The 22,778-nt window shown below is 46.0% G+C and overlaps 1 protein-coding gene across 1 annotated transcript in view; it reads right to left on the reverse strand.

Moving 5' to 3' along the window:
• The window catches only part of Cul5 (cullin 5), a 201,188-nt gene that overhangs the window by 120,716 nt on the left and 57,694 nt on the right, over positions 1 to 22,778 (reverse strand). Inside the window, 1 exon segment of the mRNA XM_067127553.1 lies at positions 10,469 to 10,651. Coding sequence (XP_066983654.1) covers positions 10,469 to 10,651 — 183 coding nt within the window.

Genomic DNA, 22,778 nt, shown 5'->3' on the forward strand with positions numbered 1-22,778 from the left:
TTTTTTTTTTTTTCTAAAAATTCTAAGAATTTTACCTTTAGCCATTATATAAAGGAAATCCAGCTCATCTGAAGTAGAATTTCGGGGATGTTAATATTGGAGAGTAGTTATACTTGATTTTGAAGAACAGCAGTCCAGCGTTTGAGCCCCAGATAGTGTTGGTGATATACCTTTGTCGAAATTAGCTTCTCACTACCGAGTCCTTAACATTACTGTCTGTGTCTGCAATCATAATAACAAACAGCAATGCAGCTAATACCGTACCTTGTGGCACACCAGATATTACCTTAGCTTCACCCGATTTCTTGTCGTTTGCAATCACTATCTGTTTTCTGTTTTGCAAAAATTCTTTTATCCATCTTCCTACTTTGTCCTCAATATTGTGTTTTCTAAATTTTTTCACTAATATATTATGGTCTACCTTGTCAAAAGCTTTTGCAAAGTCTAGGTAAATCACATCTGTATCTTTTTCATTTATCATATTTTTATATATGCTTTCATGGTGGACTAACAGTTGGGTTTGTGTACTTTTTCCAGGTACAAAACCATGTTGTCCTCTATTAAACAAACTATTTTTCATTAAATGTTTCATTATATTTTTCTCAATTACCCTTTCATACACTTTCATAATATGAGATGTCAGACTCACATGCCTATAATTACTTGCCTCTAGTCTTGATCCACTTTTGAAAATAGGGGTAATATATGCTAATTTATGTTCATCATAAATCTTGCCTGTATCTACACTTTCTGTTAATAATATTGCGAGCGGCTTTGCGATTGAATGAACCACTTTCTTTAACAAAATGGCAGGGATGCCGTCTGGTCTGGCTGCTGATCCATTTTTAATTTCATTAATAATAGCCTGCACAATATCGGTTTCAGTAATATCTATGTCCAATAAATATTCACTATTTTCATCTTATTTCTGTATCATTATCTTCATTATCAATTCTAGGTGTAAATTCACTCATATCTTTCTGCTAATATGTTACATATTTCCTTTTTTTCATTCGTTAATCGCCCTTCAATTCTTGGAGGGCCCATTTCTACTCTTCTTTTATTCATCTTTTTTGCATATGAGTAAAAAATTTTGGGGTTTTGCTTGATATTTTGTAGGGTCTTTTCTTCTAGGTCCTGTTTTTCATTTCCTTTTGATTGTATAATCTTTTGTTCTGCATTTTCTATCTTACTTTTTAGTTCCATCACTTTCCTTGCATTCTTTTCTTTTGCAAGAGCTTTTTTCCACTTTCTGATTTTCTGGAACAGGATCCTTCTGTCTCTTGGTATGCATGACTGATGTTTACTTTTCTTCTTCGGTATATATTTATCCACTATTTTCTCTAATATTTTATATAATATTTCTGTATTTACCTGTAGAGAGAGAGAGAGAGAGAGAGAGAGAGAGAGAGAGAGAGAGAGAGAGAGAGAGAGAGAGAACGCAGTGTGACTGTGTTTTGGCTGTATCATGATGACAAGGCCAAACTGAAAAAGCATAAAGGAATTTGTAACCAGGCCACAAGAAAGCAAAACCTGAGTGATTACAAACGCCAAACTCGAGGACATGTTATGACTCTGTTGTGGTGACCAAGGCATTATGTTTGCACTTAATTGAGTTTGTAATCACGAGGAATTCGTAACAAAAACACAAGGTGGCGGGATAAATAGCCACCGGAAATTATAAGTTCCGGTGACGTCAAAACACTTCCTTTTGAAGGCGGTGCTTTTTCCAGAAATCCACCCAAAACGGGCTGTCTTTAGACTAGCCCAACCAATTAAGCATCTACAGGGCCGGACCAAAACCAAGATTCCGCCTACAGAGGGGCGGGACAAAAACTTCCAAAAATCCTTATCAAGTCCAGTTCTGAAGAGGGAAAGAAGAAAGCAGAAGAGAATAGAGAATAGAGAGTAGAGGAGGCGCAGCAGGGAAGCAGCAGAGAAGGAGCAGCTAAGGCACAAAGAAGGCGTGAGGTAGCAAGCCTCACCTATTGTGGGTTGATAAAGAAGACAGGCTCACTTGGACTCACTTTATAATTGTACAATATTTCACCTTGTACTTCTATTGTAAAGTTATTTCTTTGATGCTAATGAAGAAAGAAAAATTGATTGTGTGTTCTTAACACCTCCTGGGACCCTATGCTACTACATTACAAAGATAGAAAGATCAACATCTATAAAGAAGTAAGTAATCTTCTTAAACCAATAATAGATATAAACAGAAGAATAATAAATAAATGAACATTACAAAGGTAATTATCGTCTTGGTTGCACACCTTGAAGTCAACAGTCTTATAGGGGTGAGCCTATTCCCCAGTCGGTGCATCTGAGAACAGAAGCATGTTGCGAGGAGAATATACAGGCATATTTAGAGGTTCCTGTCGATCAAGCAACAGCCTAAATCCGCCCTCATCCTTCAAGAGAGGAAAGGATTAAGAACTGGAATCAGATCTTCATTCTCCACGAAGAGAATCGAAGGTGAAGCTGCCCGAGGGGACATCTTCTGCAGGGACGACACGACACCAAGGACGACTAGCTCTAGCCGAGCTGGCTGCTCCGAAAGTCGGGAACATGGGAGAGGAGACGGAATGGAAGTTCGATGAAAGGTGGGTGAGACCTGGAGGAAAACATACTACTCCTGAAGGATATCCACTACTAGGTCTCAGCTATGCTGCTATCATATAGTCCAAAGATTTGGCAGTCATTCCTTCAACAAGGCACCAGCAGGAGGAGAACACTGTTCCAAGTGTTCTCCCTTCCTCTCCTCCCTCTGCCCTCTTTCCAATTGGAAAGAGGGTTGAAAGAGACACACACATGCACACTTTCTAGAAAGAGAATGAAGAAGGTTGGGTGTTTCTGCGAGCACCCTTTGAAGCCTGAGACTTCTTAGGGGCTGAGGAAGGGCTGGCCTGCCATTGCCCGGAGGACAAGGCAGTTGCCCCGGCACGTTCCTTGACTACTGCGGTATCTACCTACTCTCTGCAAAAGGGGGAGGCAAAACCAAGTAAAGGTCTGTGCTAAGGGAATGTGACGACTTGGGACTTACTAGACTGGAGATCAGAATCAAGACACTGTCCCTCTTCTTAGCACCAGAATTGCCCACAGGTTGCTGGGTAGACAGACCCACTCCCAGACTGGAACAGTCTCTAGAAGGCAGGGTCCTCTTCAGGAATGTTCGTATCTGAGGAGGCAAAGCCTTGAAAAAGTGAAGGATCGCAGATTTCATCTGGAGACTAACTGGAGGGACACCATAACGGTCCCTCCAGGTAGTCTCCTGATGAAATCTGTGATCCTTCACTGGAGGACACCATAACGGTGTCCTCCAGGTTTGCCGTCTCCTGTTGTGAGAGGGAAACAGCAAGAGATTCGAGTCCAGATGAACCAGAGCCAGGACAATCTGCCAGTCAGCATATGACCCCTCCGAGGCAAGAAGAAGAATCGCTTTTGTCAAGGAAAAGAAAGGGGAAGAGCTTGACTGGGTGGCTCGACCAAAATGAACTCCTTGTCCAGGGAAAAAGCATTCACCTGGTCGAGAACACCCTTATAGCTAGCACGCGACTGCCCTTACAGCACGCAAGGAACGCGTCAGCCCCAACGAAACTCCTGCAAGGAACAGTGAAGAGTTCTTCATAAGAGATGTTGTGGTCCTCTCTCTGAGATCACTGTGCTGACGAATCAGTGTGAAGATCTCTGCAAAATGGGTCGAGTATGTTCACATCCCGAAGAAGAGGACCCTCGAGTCCTTCTGGGGCACTATACTCCCAATCTCCTCCAATCTCCTCTCCTTGGAGGGAGAACCTCGCCAGAACTCGGAAAATCATCCTCAACTACTCGGATGTGCGGCAAGCAGATCCGAGAACCGAGCACAAGACGTAGATCCTTGTAGCGGAACTCCGATAAGAAACAAAATTCATCGTAGTCTCTATCCAACTCGCACACCCTGCAGCGACCGAAAGGGTTTGAGAGAAGAGGAGAGGAGAAAGAGCACTCTTATCAGTCCTGCTAGAAGAACCAGCAGGAGAGGCTGACCATGTGCGATCATCAACCAGAGGTGATGACGGGAGCAAGGAAGAGGTTGAGCGCTAATGCCACAGAGAAGCGCTAACCTGAAGAGAGCTAAAAGTTCACTTGAACTGTCTCCTGAAGGAAGGAGAACCTCAACAGCATTCGGTTCGCCAAACCGAGCGACCCAAGCTAATCACATAAATGTAATCAGGGCCTGGGCGAGCAAGCCGACCCGTGCAAGCTGATCACATAAACACGATCAGGGGCTTGGTGAGCAAGCCGAGCTGAGCAAGGCCATCCATCCTTGTAACGTGATCAAGGGCTGGGTGTACAGACTGAGCTGATCCAAACCGATTACGCAAACCCGATCGGTGGCTGGGCGAGCAAACAGGGCTGAGCAAGCTGAGCCCCGGAAAGCTCGGTTCTTGGATACTGTGAACTAGCACTGTCCTCAAGACATGCTTTAATCTCCTCCAAGGTTGAAGCCCCTCGAGAAGAAGGTTTAACCCTCACAATCCGGGCTAAAATACGCTTATGTAACATCTGAGACCGGGCTAAAATTGACTATTGCAAATTGGAGAAAAATACATATCTATGGAAAGGTAATAGCATGCACATGAACGTGGAACAAAAAAAAAAAATTAAAAAAAATTTTTGTACTTACCAGAGCGAGTTGATTATAAAGTGCTATAAGATGGATGAGCGGGGAGACAGCTGACTGAAAAGAATTGGCCCGGGCGCGGGCCTTTTCGCCGACACGCTAACAAACAATACCACGCGAAATAATGAATTCTAAAAGTTTGCACTTGTATACAACAAATATAATACAATAAAAGTTATTTACATGTGTTATTACCCAAAATGCAATGAAAATGAAACATACCCATAAATGTAAAAAAAGTATATAAAAAGTAATACTGGGAAAAAGTTATCGAAAGCCTTATATTTCTGCCCTTATCGTATGAAAAATATTAGTATTTATGAAAGACCCGTAATGTAATATGAAAACCCGTAATGTAAAGTAAAAGTTATTGAAAGTGAACAATACCCATCAAGTTATACCCATAAAATGCCAAGAAATTGAAATATATATCATCAATGTATGCCAACACATTTCTCGACTCAATGAAAAGCTCTCTCTCTCTCTCTCTCTCTCTCTCTCTCTCTCTCTCTCTCTCTCTCTCTCTCTCTCTCTCTCTCTCTCTCATAAAAGACTGTCAAGTGAATAATGTAAATGTAAAACAAAGTTTACTTGAAATAAAAAGTTATAAATTATTACCCGTAAAATGCAATGAAAATGAAACATACCCATAAATGTAAAAAAAAAAGTATATAAAAAGTAATACTCGGGAAAAAAGTTATCGAAAGCCTTATATTTCTGCCCTTATCGTATGAAAAATATTAGTATTTATGAAAGACCCGTAATGTAATATGAAAACCCGTAATGTAAAGTAAAAGTTATTGAAAGTGAACAATACCCATCAAGTTATACCCGTAAAATGCCATGAAATTGAAATATATATCGTCAATGTATGCCAACACATTTCTCGACTCAATGAAAAGCTATCCATCTCTCTCTCTCTCTCTCTCTCTCTCTCTCTCTCTCTCTCTCTCTCTCTCTCTCTCTCTCTCATATAAAAGACTGTCAAGTGAATAATATACCCATAAAAGAAAAAGTGAATTACCAGGTAAATAAAAAACAAAGTTTACTTGAAATAAAAAGTTATGATAACATGTATTTTACTTGTATTTTACTCTCTCTCTCTCTCTCTCTCTCTCTCTCTCTCTCTCTCTCTCTCTCTCTCTCTCTCTCTCTCTCCTAGAATTCATTGTAGCTGTGGTATATTTTGAAGCATGGCAAACATAGACCGACGCCACATGTTGGGCACCAGGTTGTGACCAACTTCCTCCGTCTTTCCTCAATGTTCTTTGTGTTAGCACATACGTGGCAGGTCCTCTGGCTCAGTTTTCCCTTTTGGGTTTCGGGAAGGCGGTCCAAGAAGTGGGTCTGGCACCATTGTCTGGGTGCCAGACGAGACGTTTCTGGTTGCTCGACAAATTTTCCCTTGGCTGTTCTCTGGAATTGGCCATATTTCGTCAAGAGCTGTTTACACACGTTGAGTGAAAAGTAGCGCAGAGAAATTGACTGTTTTGTATGGAATTTGTACAGGTTATACGCATTCAGCATACAAACGTCTATGATGTGGAATAGGGCTTTCTTGTACCACTTCATTGTTCTCCGAGTGCATGCCACGTATCCAATTTGCATATCAGATTTATCTACAAGACGCATGTTTTTCACGTAGTCCACAATCACATCTGGTTTGTAAATGGTTTCACGTGTTCTGTAGTCCTGTTTCCCAGTGGATATCATTTGCCCAGTGTGAATCCCCGACAACAGATTGAATTCCTTTCGGTCCTTCCATTTCACAAGGAGATGATGAGCTTTCTTTCTGAAAACAGCCTCACCTCGTTTGATACCCTTTGGGAATTTGGGCATTCCTTTTCTATTGTCTCTGACCGTGCCAACCAACCCGGTGTTGTTGTCGTGGAGATAAGTACTTAGCCCCGGCTGGTGTAGTAGTTATCAGTATACAGGATATGGCCTGCATTCCAATAGGGATCCATTAGCGTCTTCACAACGGCCCCTGAATGCCCCAAGGGATCATTAGCTGGGATGTCTCACGTCTGTCCCTGTATAAATGACAATGTCAAGAACATATCCCGTTTTACAGTCACAAATAACATATATTTTTATCCCAAAACGATGTCTTTTGTTCTTATGTATTGCTTGAATATCAGTCTACCCTTGAATAACACTAAACTTTCATCCACAACAAGTTTTTGGAAGGGATAAAAATATTTTTTGAATCTTTCCCTTACCATTTCCAAGACATCTCTTATTTTCCACAGTCTATCATTACTATTTCTATCCCTCATCTCATTGTCTGTGAAATGCAAGAACCGATATATATCCTGATATCTGTCACGTGGCATGAATTTTCCATATATCGGCGTATATATGTATGCATCTGTTGCCCAGTAATCCCTCATACGATGCTTGATGTATGAGGCATTAGTAACGTGAGAGCCAGGAACACTATCATTTCTTGGAGACAAACATCTACCCATTTCTTCATCTTCGATGTACCAGGAGGCCTGTCACGTGTGAGGAGCGAGTGATACCGATTGGTTTCATCGACCATGACTTGCACTATATCATCGTCGATGAATTTCCGAAAATAATCGGATTCTTCACTCATATTAGGGTCGAGGTCAAAATCTAGCGTCACTCCTGCTGAACCACCAAAAACATAATCATGAGGAACGAAATTACGCCCATCAGTCCACCCATCATCTTCTGTAGCCGCAGCCGACCCATGTGTTCGAACACCACGGCCGCTTCCCCTTCCCCCCGATGAACTGCGAGAGGAAGAGGATCCCACCCTCCCCCGTTGCCTGCGGCGTCGGCGAACGGACCCTCTGCCTCGGAGAATGTCTTCTTCATCATCAATTATTTCAGCTTGATAAGCATCACTATCATCACTACTACTATCAGTTTCTTGCTGACGATATGTAGGATCATTCAGTTCCTCATCACCACTTTCATCAGCCCATCCCAAGCCTTCGAGAACGTCGTTCTCGTAATCAGACTCGCTCCCATAGCTATCACTATCGTGGAATTCTTCCAACAATTTCAAAGTTTCACTGATTTCTTTGGTCGTTAGGGACCTCTTTTTACTACTAATTTTTTTCTTACTAGTAGAAGGATCACTGACAAAAGTATCACTATCATCCGAGACGCTGCAGCGTGCGCACCAAGACCGCTGCTGAAGTGCTTGGTTGGGGGTCAGAAGAAAATGATCCGCGACCCTCCATGGCCAATGCTTGGGGACTACTGATCGCTCTCATTCAGCTCTCAGAGGTGGTGTATGGTGATCTATGGGTTGCCAATTTGTCAAAAATACTCTAGAGGTGTCGCAGCAGAAAAATTGCGCCAATTCCATTCAAAACATTTGGCGGGCGATTGAAATCTTTCAGGAAAGATACCCGGACTCCGCCACAGAGTTAATTTAAATCTTTCAGGAAAGATACCCGGACTGTGGGGGTTAAAGGGGGATTCTTGTCTGCTACCCTGAGTGCTCAGACCCAAGGGTCTGAGACACTTCTCTTGTCCTGTGCCTAAAGCAGACTGGAGATCGAATTCCCTAGTACTGGTTTGGGGAGTGTCCGAGATTCCACAGAATCCCGGACATTTGGCGACTCGCTAGATGAGCGCTCGTGATCCCAAGGAATCTGAGCGCTCAGCGAGCCCTAGGGATTCCAAGGAGTCCGAGTGCTTGGCGAGACTTCCAAATCTCATAAGAACAATCATCTGGAGTAATCCCCTCTTGGATTAAGAAGAAACCGAGGAAGGACAGGCACAGAACCAATCTTAGACGCAGACTTCCAAGAAGTGAAACTGAGAAGGCAGCCTTGAAAGGTCGTGCACTCGAGGCCCCTGAGACGCGATACGCGAGACCCCAATGGGGAATGCGAATCGGTGGGAAGAGCCAAACAAGAGAACCCACTGCCTCTTCAGAGAGAGGTAGTCCCTTAGAAGTCCCACAGGACCTCTGAAGGGAACCTCCTTTCCTCTCCAGGCGCTCGAACCCTCAGGACTAAGACACCAGGCTGGGAACCTGACCCTGTACTGGCAGGAAGAACCAAGACTCTTGCATCTCTTGGTACTTTCTTTTGCCCTGTGCCTGAAATGGGACGGTGAGAGGTCTCTCCGACACCAGTTTGGGATGCACAAGACTCCAAAGATTCTTGAGCACTCGGTGTGACTTGACAAAGTCAAGCACCCGACACAGTACCAGGCTAGGAGCGGAACACCTAGAATTGGCGATGAGAGTCCAAACCAAAGTCTGCGCGCCAGTGGCTCCAGAAACACAAGACCCTGGGGTATGTAATTCAGTTCCCGAGCCTGAAGGCTGGGAAGAGCCAACTAGAGATCCCACAGCCTCCCCGTGAAGGAAGGTAGCCCCTTAGAAGCCCCATGGTGGGACTTCTTAGGGGAGGGAGAGGCAGCCTTCCTCTTCTTCGGCTGATGAGCCTCACAAGAAGGGGAGAAGGCAGCAGAAGACAAAGTTGAAGATAGAAGGCAGCAGGAGACGAAGTCGAAGATAAAGTTGAAGACGACCATTACATCTCACAGGACTTCTTCCTCGATCTCTTCTCCAACATCTTCTACAGGATGGTGGTCAGGATGCAGAGGAACTGCCAGGGCAGCTAAATCAGGAAGAGCAACAGGAGTGGCCCAGGCGACACAAACACCAGAAGAAGTAACAGGAGCAACCAGGGCAGCTGAGGCAGGAGGCACAACAGGAGCTGCCTGGCCAGTAGGAGCTTCAGAAACGTCAGCAGCAGCGATAGGAGCAACCAAGGCAGCTGGGGCAGGAGGCACAGCAGGAGTGGCCAGTGACTGGCCACCAGGGCAACAAGAGCAAAAAAGGCAGGAGGCACAGCAGGAGCAGACAGGAACCACAGGTATGACAGGAGGCAGTGGCACAGCATACAGGAGTGCCAGAGAACGAACAGTGGTTGGTCCCCCTTGTCAGGGCACAGTGTTGTGTCAACCTGAAGAAAAAAGCAAAGAAGATTAGTTGAGGGAGGCTCCTCTCGCTCCGAGGGAATTGCCCTACAAAGTGAGAGGAGGCCCCTACAAAGAGGTTCACCACCCCACCGATCATCGCTCAACAAGCGAGCAAAGAGGATGAAGGAGAGACAGCCAAGAGGGAAAGCTACCAGAAGAGAGAAACGAGGAACGAAGGGGCAGTCACCAAGGGCGCCGTTGAAGGCAAATAACCTCCCGAAGACGGCCAGCAGCCGTCCCCCCAACATAAAGATCCTCCTCCCAGCAAAACCGCCCACAGCGCAGGCAGTGAAGAGCAACACTCACTCAAGACAGAAATGGTTACAGTCACTCCCCCGAACAAGGAGCGGAGGGCATGAGGTCCAAATGATGGGCGCAAACTTGTTACGCCCCTGGCAGCCAACCCCAAGAAACACACGCTGGGGAAATACAGCCTTAACGCAAGGCTCTCAAAATCATGAGCTAGTATATTAAATAATAGAAAACAATATATACACAAAAACAACACAGAAAGATCCCACTGGGAAAGAGAGCTTAAAGACAATCAGGCAGAGAGCTCCGAAAACATGTCTGCACAGCATGACGGCCGAAAGCAAATTGGAATGTTTATATCCGGGTAGGCGGGACTCCCACCTACCAGATGGTAGTTACTGCAAAACAACCTTGTTCAAGAGTTTAACAGCAATTTTCAGCTTCGCTGTAAGTAATTCCTAACGTAAAGGACCGATGGTTTGTATGTCGTGTAGGAACAACTAAGTACAGTATTCAGATGTGTACTCTAAAGACAGAAGACATGAATAATAAATTACCTCATGACTAATAAATTACCTTTCTAACTATAGAGTCGTCATTCTGGACCTTTTTGGTTACTGAAGTAGTAGTTTTGCCAGCCAGTGCCGATTCAAGCTGGTTGAAAGGCAGCGGGAGGTAGTTGCACTGTTGAAAAAACTTTCTCCACTCTGTTATATACGCCTTTAGGAGAGCTTGATCCTCATGCTGGTCCAGGACACGCTACAAGACAATATAAATTAGTAGTTTAGAGCAGTTATACACTACAATGCAATGCAACTATTATTCACACAATGTTGTATTAAGCCAATATAAAAACCCCACTAAGATATAAACAAACTCCAATCTTGAATAGCCATCACTTGCTTCATCTTCTTTAACACAAAAATCAATGCACCACATCATTTGCAATACTATATACTACATAAATATTCAAAGATTAAGGTATGAGACACTTCAACTAAAACAAGTAAGTTTTTTATACAGGGCTCCTTTCCTTATGCAAATTTTGTATAAAAAGAACACTTAATATGCGTCCTATCATAATTGTCATTTGTATAAACTGCTTGAACATCATGTTATAAAGAATCACCTCAGGAGCAACAAGTTATACCATACAGAAACAACAAGTTACACCTATACCATACAGAAACAACAAGTTACACCATACAAACTTTAAAAAGTTACTATATCTGAACACACAATCATTCTGAACTAATTGTTGGCGTATACTTATGCACGACTTTCAGTTATTCAGATCTCTCTTTTGTGAATTACAATAGCTACAATATTCAAGGACCAAAACATTCCAGTTTTCCATAAAAAAAAAAAAACTTAAGTACAAGATTTGCCAAATATGAATTTTTATTAAACCATCTGAAATCCAAAGCAAAGAATTACTGTTTACCACAAGCTGCATGACTAACATCCTCTTTCAAAACCCCTACTAACAATGCAATGGTTTACCACACAGAAAGTTATATCTTACATCATTACACATTCACGAAAGGTTTACCTGTAACAAGCTTGTTCTCAATAGTAATGGATATAAAGTTAAATTTAGTAATTGCTAGAAAATAAGGGTACACAATATGACATTTTTATGATAAAATGACATTTTTATAATAAAATAAAGTTTTATATATTTACCAAGTATATATTTACCAAGTAACTACATAGCTATAAGTTTCTAGCTATCTCATCAGCTTAAAATTTGAAATTCACAGTAAGGCTCTATTGTTTTGGTGTAGGTAACTAGACCCCGCCCACTTTCGGGGAAGAATAGGTACAACACAACTGAAAAGCTCAATTCATTTGTGCTCTATGTCCATGAAGGGGAAGGAGGGAGGGCTTCAATCATGTAGTTATTTGGTAAGTACAGGCAGTCCTCGGTTTACAACGGGTCCGGCTTACGACATTCCGAGGTTATGACGCTTTTCAAATATATCCATCAGAAATTATTTCCCGGTTTACGACACATGTTCAGGGGTTATGATGCATCGTATGCCGATCCGATGGAAGAAATATGGCTCGAAAACAGCAGAATAATTGAAATTTGGAGGTTTTTTTTTATGAAAAACTCAATAAAAATGCAGTTTACATTGTTTTCAATACACCCAAGGCATTAAAAGTAAGGTTTTCTTAGGATTTTGACGATTTTCGATGAATTTTTGGTTTACAACGATTTTCGGTTTACGACACGGCGTAAAAACGGAACGCCCGTCATAAACCAGGGACTGCCTGTATATATAAAACTTTATTTTATTATAAAAATTTATATAAGTAACTTACCAAGTAACTACATAGCTGAATCCCACACAGTACTACTCAAAGATCACCATTTTTAAAAGTAAATTGTATTTTTCCTTACTATACAAACCTGAGGTCCTTCCTTTACATTAGGAATTACTTACAGAGAAGCTAGAAACAGCCGTTGAACTTTCAAACAAGGTGGTTAGGCACTTAACTACCATACAGGAGGCGGAAGGCACGCCTCCCCTGATGTAAACATTCCAATTTCCCTTTCGGCCCAGATGTCAGATTGAGGGGTGGCATGAGGCTGGCATAAAATGTTATGTAAATGACTTCAGGTTTGTATAGTTAGGACAAATACAATTTACTTTAAAAAATTGTGATTTGTTCCTACATGATGTACAAACCATCGGTCCTTTACTTTAGGAAGCCTCACTGGATGGAGGGAGGAATCTGAGTGAGTCTCTTTGAACTGACTGGAGTTTGCCACGCCTGGGATTCTCTTCCTGGTTGATATAGCAAGGAAGAGAAACCTGCCTCTGACAAATTGATTGGGGAGTAATAAACGCATGATCGTCAGACTTCTGGGCTTTTTCGAATGAGGGAAGAAAACTTAACCTCATACGAAAATATGCTATAATGAACCTTCAGGGTCTCCTTCCTCCCTTGCTAGAGGAAGGAGCGGGTTTGCTTCTATAATTCTGGAAGGAAAAATAGAACAGGGGCTCGATACCTAAACTTACCAGCATCAACCGCCAGTTCCAGTATATCAGTTCGAATCCACTCTCTGCCCGAAGGAAGAGAGGAAGGATGAGAAGGAAGGAGAAGGAGGAAAGGCCAGTCACTCCCGCTTTCATTCTCACATCCACAACCAAACATCTTAGGCGAGCTGCAACTCTGTCCTGTTCGAGGAGCAGGTTAAGCTACACAACTTGTTAAGCATACAGTGACCCCTCGTTTATCGCGGGAGATAGGTTCCAGGACCAGCCGCGATAACTGAAATTCCGGGAAGTACGGACAGCACATTTATTTAATTACTTAACGTGTATTTGGACTTTTTAAAACCCTCCCTGTACTCTTAACAATCCACCCTTTACTCTATTAATAACAGGGACAACTGTTAAGCAATATGAATTCGGTAGGTAAGTTTACAGTACCATATAACGGGCTAAATTACTGCGGTAAAGTAGCTATAGTATATGACGTAATCGGCAAGCTTTAAATTTTAAAAAATACAGTATACATATAGTAATAATACATATAGTAATACAATAGAGTATCATGTTACTGTACTGTATTACATGTAATACAGTACAGTAACACTTAAGGTTAAAAAAAAATAAAGATTGTTACAGTACTCACCACGAAAGAAGTTGAAGTAAAACTTGAATGAAGATGGTGATGAATTTGCTGCGCAGTAAAAATGATGACGATGAAGGTGATGATGACTTTTACTGCACAGCCAATGATTGTATTTTACGTCTCTTCAGACGGCGGTGCCATTTCCTGGGGCACCCCTTCCACTTCTTCCGCGGTTTCCGAAGGTGTAACTGTAGTAGCAGCAGCAGGAACAGGCTCTTTTTTGCAAGGCTGCAAAAACATTGTGATTGGCAGTTGCTGCCACTGCTTCTTTTTCCGGTCGAAGAGCATCTTGTAGGGGGCCATGATGTCATCGACCATGTTGCAGAATTGAACCAATCGAACCATATCATCGTCCCATTCCTGCAACCGCTCTTGCAGTTCCTTAGCCAGGTTGCAGAGCCCAGCGAGCCGTTCCAAAGTCAAGCCAGTTTGGGAGACAACTTCTGTTTCTTGCTGCGCTGCATCTTCTTCTTCGCTCACCGACTTCATCAACTCTTCGAGGTCTTCGTCAGTTAGCGGCTGGGAGTGGCAGTCTAGAAGTTCGTCGACATCGCCTGTGGTCATGTCTGCAAAGCCCTCACCTCCAAGGATCGCAGCCAACTGCACAGCTTTCTGTACTGCCGAGTGTTGGATTTCGACAGGTGTAAATCCTTTGTCATCGTAAACAACCTCGGGCCACAACTTCTTCCAGCTGGCGTTAATGGTGGCAGGCTTCATTTCTTCCAATGCCTTGTGGATATTTTAGAGGCACATAGCAATTGTGTACTGCCACCAGTATGCCTTCAAGTTGAAATCATCGCCTTCTTGGGCGGCATCCATGGAAGCAACCATGTTCGCCAGGGCATTCCTCGTGTATAGGGCCTTGAACACCCTGATAACCCCCTGGTCCATTGGCTGAATAAGTGACGTTGTGTTGGGCGGTAGGAGCTCAACCTGAACCCTCAAATACGACAGATCAGTAGCATGGCCACCAGCATTATCCATAATGAGGACTTTGAATGGCATGCCCTTTTCTGCTAGATACATCTTCACTTGCAGGATAAAACACTGGTGGAACCAGTCGGAGGTCAGCATCTTCGTTATCCAGGGCTTTGGATTGTGCATCCAATGTACGGGTAGCAGATTCTTGTTTTTGTTTTTTAAAGCCCTTGGATTTTTAGACTTGTAAATAAGTTCTGGCTTTAATAAAAATCCCGCAGCATGTGCCACACATCACGAGGGTCACACAATCCTCGTATGCTTTAAAGCCAGAGGCTTTTGCTTCCTCTTTGAACAGGGAAGTTCACGAGGGCATTCTTTTCCAAAACAAGCCCGTCTCGTCCATATTAAAAACTTGTTTGGGCTGATATCCACCTTCAGAGATAATCTTCTTGAAGGTTTCATTGACGTATGTTTCAGCAGCGACCATGTCAGCCGAAGCAGCCTCGCCATGCAAGGAAGCACTTTTTAGGCCGTAGCGTTTCTGAAACTTTGCAAACCACCCTTTGCTAGCAGAAAATTGCAGTTTCTTACGTGGTGAATGACTGGACGTCCCTGGTTGCGGATCTTCTACATCTTCATCTTCTCCTGCTTCTTCGCGGTCGCCACTGTCGTCCTCTGGTTCCTTAGCAGAGAAGGTCTCGTACAGGCTCCTAGCCTTTGTTTGGATAATGTTCGTATCCAAGGCTATGTTCTTCTTTCGGCAGTCGGCTATCCATACGGCCAAAGCAGCTTCCATATGGACGATCGTTTTATTACGAGTCGTAACCACTCTCTTCGCCGACTTGTTAAAGGTGATGGCAGCTGTCTTCCTAATCTTCGCCTCGTCCTTGTAGATGTAGCGAATGGTGGATTCGTTCACGCCAAAATGGCAGGCTACAGCTGCGAACTTTCTCCCTTCCTTCAACATATTGAGAAGTTTCACCTTTTCAGCGATCGTCGTCATTCTTTGATGGCGTTTAGGCTCAGTACCAGCCTTGGAAGAAGCAGCACGCTTGGGAGCCATTGCAGGGGGTGAAAATTGAAGCAAAGTTCAACAAAACCCACAAAAAAAATCACACCCCACAGCATAAAGTACAGGCAGTCCCCGGTTGACAGCGGGCTCGGTTAACAGCGATCCGGTTTTATGGGGCTTGTCTGGCGATGAAAATTGGCAATTTTCAGCGCCGAAAATCGCCAATTTCTGCTTATCGGCACCGATAATTGGGTATTGGCGCTGATACATACCTAACACAGGTGCTGATAACTGAAAATCAGCGGTTTTCGGCGCCGATAACCCCTAAAAATTGCCAAGAAAGCGCCGAAATCACCGATTTTCGGTTATCATCACACCCTCAGAAACGGAACCCCGCCAATAACCGGGGACTGCCTGTAAACCGTTCGGAGAGAAAGCTTGAAGCGAAGTGGCCGCAAGAGAGAGACAAGGGGAGATGGTGTGGGTTCTGAGCATCAGTCTAAGCACCAATGACAGGCCCGATTAGAAATCGGGAAGCTGTGATTTGTCGTCTCCCTACCATGCACCAATCACAGCCTGTGTTACAATGCACTTAGCCACCGAGATGGTACGCTCTGTGTTTTCCCAACAATGGAACATGCGGTACTGTATAGGCATCACTTCCCAGATGGTTTTTTTTTTTTTGTCATAGGAGTTACAAGTGCAAATATGTGTTTTTTGCTATTTTACGCTTGTAAATACTATTTATTATTAATATTTTAATGGATTTAATGAGAAATTTTGGGTGTTCATATATCGCGATTTTTCTAGAATTTTCCAAAAAATCTGCGATATATTTTCCATTAATATATATTAAAAACTCCACAAAGTCGTGAACTCTCGATGATCGAATCGCAAAGTAGCAAGGGGTCACTGTACACCACAGGTCCCAAGGAAAAAGTGTCCAAGGATTTGTGGGCATTGTCCCGAAGGTAGAAAGAGGTGAAAGTGGTCTGTCGAGACAAAACACCCACTTTCAATACCTGAGGAACTGACAGATTCTTCCGGAATATGAGGGTTGGACCAATGCCCCTGACTATGTGAGTTCTCAGGCGGAAGGTACCGGTGTTGCCTTCGCCAGCAGCAGGGTACGCTCTCCTGATCGTTTCACGAAGCCAGAAAGAAACCGTGTTCTTGAACACTTCTTTCTTGGACGAGCCAGTACTAATGAAGAGTCGTCGACACTCAGGCCAGAGATGACGAGTCCTCTTCAGATAGCACTTCAGCATTCGAACACGACAAAGTAGCATCTCATCTGCGTCATTACCTACAAAGTCCTCTAGGGACTTGAACCTAGCGTCAGGGACGAAATCGAGGGTAGCTGATCCCTAACCCCTCGATTATTTAACATAGAAGGAAAATCCATGCAGTTCTCCTACTCTCTTCCCCGATGCCAGAGCAAGCAGGAAGACAGTCTTGAGGGTCAGATTCCTGTCTGATGACTCTCGTAAAGCCTCTTACGGTGCACGAGTCAGGCTCCTCAAAAAAAAGTCATATCCCACTCAGGGGGCCTGAGGTCCCAGGGTGGGCAAGACCTTTTGAAGCTTCTCATCAGTACCAAAATCTCAAAAGAGGAGGAGATGTCTACATCTTTCAGCCGCAAGACTGGGCCGAGTGCAGCCCTACAGCCTTTCAAAGCTGAAACAGAGAGAAGCTTCTCTGGGCGAAGGAAGATGAGGAAGTCCGCGACCTGCTGAATAGTAGCTCCGACCAGAGAGAGACCCCATCTACGACACCAACCACTTTCCCTGGTATACCGCTGCAGAGGACTGTCTGAGGTATTCAGGCATCTCTGTTGCTGAGTGTCGCGAAAAGCCTATCGCCAGCAAGAGATGCTGGATAACTGCCAGCTGTGAAGACACAGGGACTGCATGGGGTTGACACAGAAGGTTAGGCCAGGGAGGAATCTCTCTCGGTGCCTTAGAGAGCAGAGCTAGCAGGCTGGGATACCAAACGGCCTGAGGCTGTTTGGGAGCCACCAGAATCAACCTGAGATTTGGGGTGACCAACACTTGGCTGATCACCCTGTGAATCAGACAAAACAGAGGGAAGGCATAGATGTCAAGGTTGTCCCGTGGATGCTGAAAAGCATCCTCCGCAGCGGCCCATGGGTCCAGCACAATGGAACAGAAGACCTGAAGTTTTCTGTTGTGCCGGGCGGTGAACAGATTTATGACTGGACATCCACATAGATCGAACAACCTCTCCGTGATGTCCAAGTGAAGAGACCATTCCGTTCATGTCACTTGATTCTGGCGGCAGAGCTTGTCTGCCACTACATTCTTCTTGCCTGGAATGTATCTGAATGATAGCTCTATCGAGTGAGCCACTGTCCACTTGTGCACCTGCATTGCCAACTGCTTAAGCGCATGGGATACGAGACCCCCCTGCTTGTTGACATATGCCACCACTGTGGTGTTGTCACTCATCAACACCACAGTGTCCCATCTCTTGATCCTGAAACTCTTGGAGGGCCAGGAAGGCCTCCTTTGAGCTCCAGGATATTGATGTGAAGGTGCTTGTCATCTCAGTTCCACACTCCCAAAGTCAGCAACTCCTCCAGGTGTGTGCCCCATCACTCGGTCGATGCATCTGAGAACAGAAGCATGTCAGGAGGGGGGAGTATGCAGGCATACTCTTATTAAACCACCAGTCTTGATCCTCTCTCACTTCCTCCGAGAGAGGAATGAGAAATGATTGAGGGTCTCGAGAATGGGACCAGTACTCCTTCAGTCTCCACTGTACAGAACAAAGGTGAAGACGCCCATGAGAGACCAGCTTCTCCAATGACGACAGATGACCGATGATGACTTGCCACTGCCGAACTGGCTGCTCCCATCAAGACAGGAACAGCTGTGCTGCCTTCCTGAACCTGCTGATACGAGAGTCCGAGGGGAAGACTTGCTGCTACAGTATCTATCAGCACGCCCAGGTACTTTATCCTCTGCTTGGGGGTGAGATCGGACTTCTCGAGATTTACTACAATCCCCAAATTGCAGCAAAACTCAAGGAGCTGATCCCAGTCCTGAAGCAACTGCAAGCGGGAGCTCACCAGGACAAGCCAATCATCGAGATACCTCAACAGACATATCCTGTGCGAATGGGCCCAAGCTGAGACCAGGGTGAACACTCGCATGAACACCTGAGGAGCAGTCAAGCCCGAAACAGAGTGCCCTGAACTGGAACACTGTCTCCACGAGGATAAAGCGAAGGTACTTGCGGGAGGACAGATGGATGGGCATTTGGAAATAAGCATCCTTCAAGTCTACCATAAGCATGAAGTCATTCTCCTTGATGGAGGCGAGCAAGGAGCGCACTGTCTCCATTGTGAACCAAGTCTGGTGAACGAATCAGTTCAAGGAAGAGAGGTCTATGATCAGTCTCCATCCCCCGGAGGTTTTCTCTACGAGAAAGACACTGGTGTAAAAGCCTGTGGACTGATCTGACACAACTTCCACAGCGCCTTGCTCAGCACAGCTCACACTTCTTGACTGAGTGCGAGGTCCTTCAGCAAACCAGGAACGTTGGTTAGGAGACGAACCTGGGAGTTGGTGAGGGGTAGCCGCAACTCGAAAGGGAGTAGATAAACCTCCAAAAAGACATCCACTACCCAGATCTCGGCTCCGTATTGCTGCCATGCTGTCCAATGGCTTGACAGGCACCCCGCCACCAATGGCAGCAGCTGGAGAGGAACGCTACCCCTAGCGTTCCCCTTCTTCTTCTTCCCCTTGCTCCCTTTTCTGGACTGGAAAGCAGGCTGAAAGAGGCACGAATACGCGCCATTTCTGGCAGAAGCAGAAGGCTGGATGTTCCCACTGACACCCTTCGAAGCCTGGGCCTTCTTAGGTGCCCAGGAAGTGCTAGCCTGACCTGAAGGTTGGGCTGCAGTGGCACGCGATGACCCAGAGGTCTCAGCCACTGCCTGATGGACAAGGCGGTCGCTGTCTTCGGCCCGACACTTGTCCACTGCAGCATCCACCACGTTTCTAGGGAAGAGATAGGCAGAACCCAGCAAACGGTCCATTCCTTAGGGTCAATGCTGACTCGGGTCCTGCAGACCTTGCGATCCGAATCAGGACAGCATCCCTTCTCTTCAGCACCAGGTTTGCCCACAGGTTTGCCATCTGGTGGGCAAAGCAGGAGATGGCTCTACCTCCAGACTGGCACAGTCTCCAAAAGGCGGAGTCATCTCCAGGGACAATAGCACCTGAGGAGGCAGCCACCTTGGATACTGTGAATGACTACAGATCCAGCCAGGAGACTGCCTGGAGGGCTGCCATGGTGGTAGTCTCCAAGCTCGGTGCCCCTTGCTGCGAAAGGGAGACCCCTTCCAAAACAAGGTGCTGAAGCGAGAGACCCGGGCCTAGACAAACCAGGTCCGGGTCAACCTGCTTGGTCAGCAAGGACCCCTCCGTGGGCGTGTAAAATAGCTTCTGTTGAGGCAGAGGTGGGGGAAGGAGCTTGTCCGAGCGGTTTGACCAAAGTGAATTCTCCTGCCCAGAGACAAGATTATTCACCTGGTTGAGCACCCCTCAGCAAGCGAGGACCACAGCAGCCGCACCGAAACCTTTGGTTCCTTCTTAGGGCCCCAAAAGGTTTCGAGGCGTGAAGGACAATCCACAGACGAGGTCGTGGCCTCTTCCACGAGATCGTTATACTGACAAATTACGCGATGATCTCTGCAAAAGGCCCTCTGTATTTTGGGGGTGTCCGCATCCTGAGGAAGAAGACCCTCGAGTCCTTCCAGGGTGTGGTCCTCCTGATCTACTCTCCTGGCAGGAGGGAGAACCTTGGCAGACCCCTAGATCCATCCTGAACTACTCAGGCGTACAACCATGGGAGGACCAAGTCAGGAACGTAGGCCTTAGTAGCTGAACTCTGAGGAGAAGACTCTCCAGAGTCCCTCCTGTCCATCACGCGCCTCCAGGTAAAACCCCAGGAGGTCGAGGGGACAGGTGAGGAGGATCGGGTACTCTCACCTGTCCTGGCAGCAGAGCCAGCAGGAAGGGCAGGCCACGCGTGGTCATTACCCCGCGATGATGACAGCAACACGGGTCCAGGAGAAAGCTTAAGCCTAAGCAAAGCACTGTCCTGAGGAGAGTGGAGAGGTTCACGTGGGGGGGAGGGGGGGCTGGGTGGGGTCAAACGTGCAGATGGCTGGCTAGAACTTGCACTGTCCTCTTGATGTGCCCCAGTCTTCTTCAAGGCTGAAACCTCGCGAGAAGACGACTGGACAGGGGACCTCCTCTTTGTCTCTCCTGGTGTTCAGACCCTCGGGACCAAGGCACCAGGTTGGGAACCTGGCCGAGCACAGTGGTAGTGTCAGCAGGAAGAACCGAGACAACTGCATGTCTCAGCTCTTTCTCTTGCCCTGTGCCTGAACCAGGACGGTGAGAGGTCTCTCTGGCACTGGTTCGGGATGCTCAAGACTCCTTAGAGACTCAAGCACTTGAAGTGACTCTACTCTGTCAAGCAGCCTACACAGCACCAGTCTTAGAAGTGGACTTCTTAGGACTGGTGACGGGAGCACAAACCGAGGTCTGCGCGCCCACAGCTCCTGACACACAAGACCCCGGTGAGGTACGCGATTCTGTTCCTGAGCCAAAAGGCCAGAAAGAGCCAACAAGAGATCCCACTGTTTCTCCTGTAGAGGGAGGCAGTCCCTTAGAAGCTCCATGGCAGGACTTCTTAGGGGGGGGGGGAGAGGCAGCCTTCCTCTTCTTCGGCCGATGAGCCTTGGAAGAGGAAGGGGAAGAGGCAGCAGACAACGAAGACAAAGCCGATGAAGACAACGACACCTTACGGGATCTCTTCCTCGACTTCTTCTTTGTCATCTTCTTCAGGATGGTGGTCAAGTCCCCAATCCAAGAGGAAGCAGCAGACATCACAGGAGCAACCGGGGCAACAGGAGCATCAGCAACAGCAGGAGTGGCAACAGGAGTGGCCGGGACAGCCAGGGCAGGCGGAGCAGCAACAGCGACCTGGACAGCAGAGATCACAGAGACAGCAAGAACCATCATATGGAGCACAGACGTGGTGACGATCACTGACGGCACAGCATGGGAAGGCAGGGCCACAGGAAAACCCAGAGGCAGGGGCATTGCATGCTGGAATGCCAGGACAGAAGCCACTGGAGTTGGGAAGTATGTGTGGAGGCAGTGATAATGGTCGCGGTTAAAACAGCGTGGGTCACCTCCGGAGAACCCACCAGGTGAGACAAGAGGCCCTGCAGGGATGGAGGGCCCAAGAGAGCCAAGCTGCTTTCAAATCCATTGCCTGCTTACCAAGGAGATGCTTGACCACCACACCTGAAGGAGCAAAAGTCGGGTTAGTGGTGTGAGACTCCTCTCGTTCAGAAGGAAAAAATCCCCCCCCCTCCCCTGGGGCAAGGGGAGGCCCCTGGGAGGAGGTCGTCCTGATCCCCACCCCAAACCTGTTCCAAGCTTGACGAAGGAGACAGCCAGACTGGGAAGATTGCAGGAAGAGAGAAATGAGGAAGAAGAGTTGGCCACCAAGGGCGTAGTCAGGGGTGTATAACCCTCAGACGACGCCCTGGCAGCCTTCCTCCAATACTTTTTCCTCCCTTCAAACTTTGCCCACCGCTCAGCCGACCAGGAGCAACACTCAGCACAAGTGGAGTCATGACAACAATTATATCCCCTGCAAGAGGTACAGAGGGCATGAAGATCAACCTCAACATAAGAGCAGAAATTACGGCACTTCTTCCTGCCAACCCCAGGACACACACACTGAGGGAAGGCAGCCTTACAAACAGGCTTGTCAGATTCATGGATCTGCATGATATCAAAATACACAAACACCAGATTCGTGGGTTTGCATATCAAAATACACAAACACATATAAACACAAGCAACAACAAAGAAAGATCTCACCGAGAAAAAACAGCTCAACGACTATTGGGGCAGAGAGCAAAAGAAAACCTCTGCATCGCACGATGGCCGAAAGCAAATTGGAATATTTACATCCGGGGAGGTGGCCCTCCCACCTCCCGGATGGTAGTTAACAGCCTAACCACCTTGTTTGAAAGTTCAACAGCCATTTCCAGCTCCGCTGTAGGTAATTCGTAATGTGAAGGACCGATGGTTTGTATATTGTGTAGGGACAAACACTCAGTAATGGAGACGAATTTGAAATAAAGTAGCTAGCATTGGTGAAATGCTTGTTGTAACCTTACCTAGTGAGAGAGCTACAGCAGGAAGATACTGCCTCTGGTCAGTGCTCATCTCAACCTGTAGCAATGCA

This window comes from Macrobrachium rosenbergii, chromosome 25 (genome assembly GCF_040412425.1).
Source record: "Macrobrachium rosenbergii isolate ZJJX-2024 chromosome 25, ASM4041242v1, whole genome shotgun sequence".
Taxonomy (NCBI): Eukaryota; Metazoa; Arthropoda; class Malacostraca; order Decapoda; family Palaemonidae; genus Macrobrachium; species Macrobrachium rosenbergii.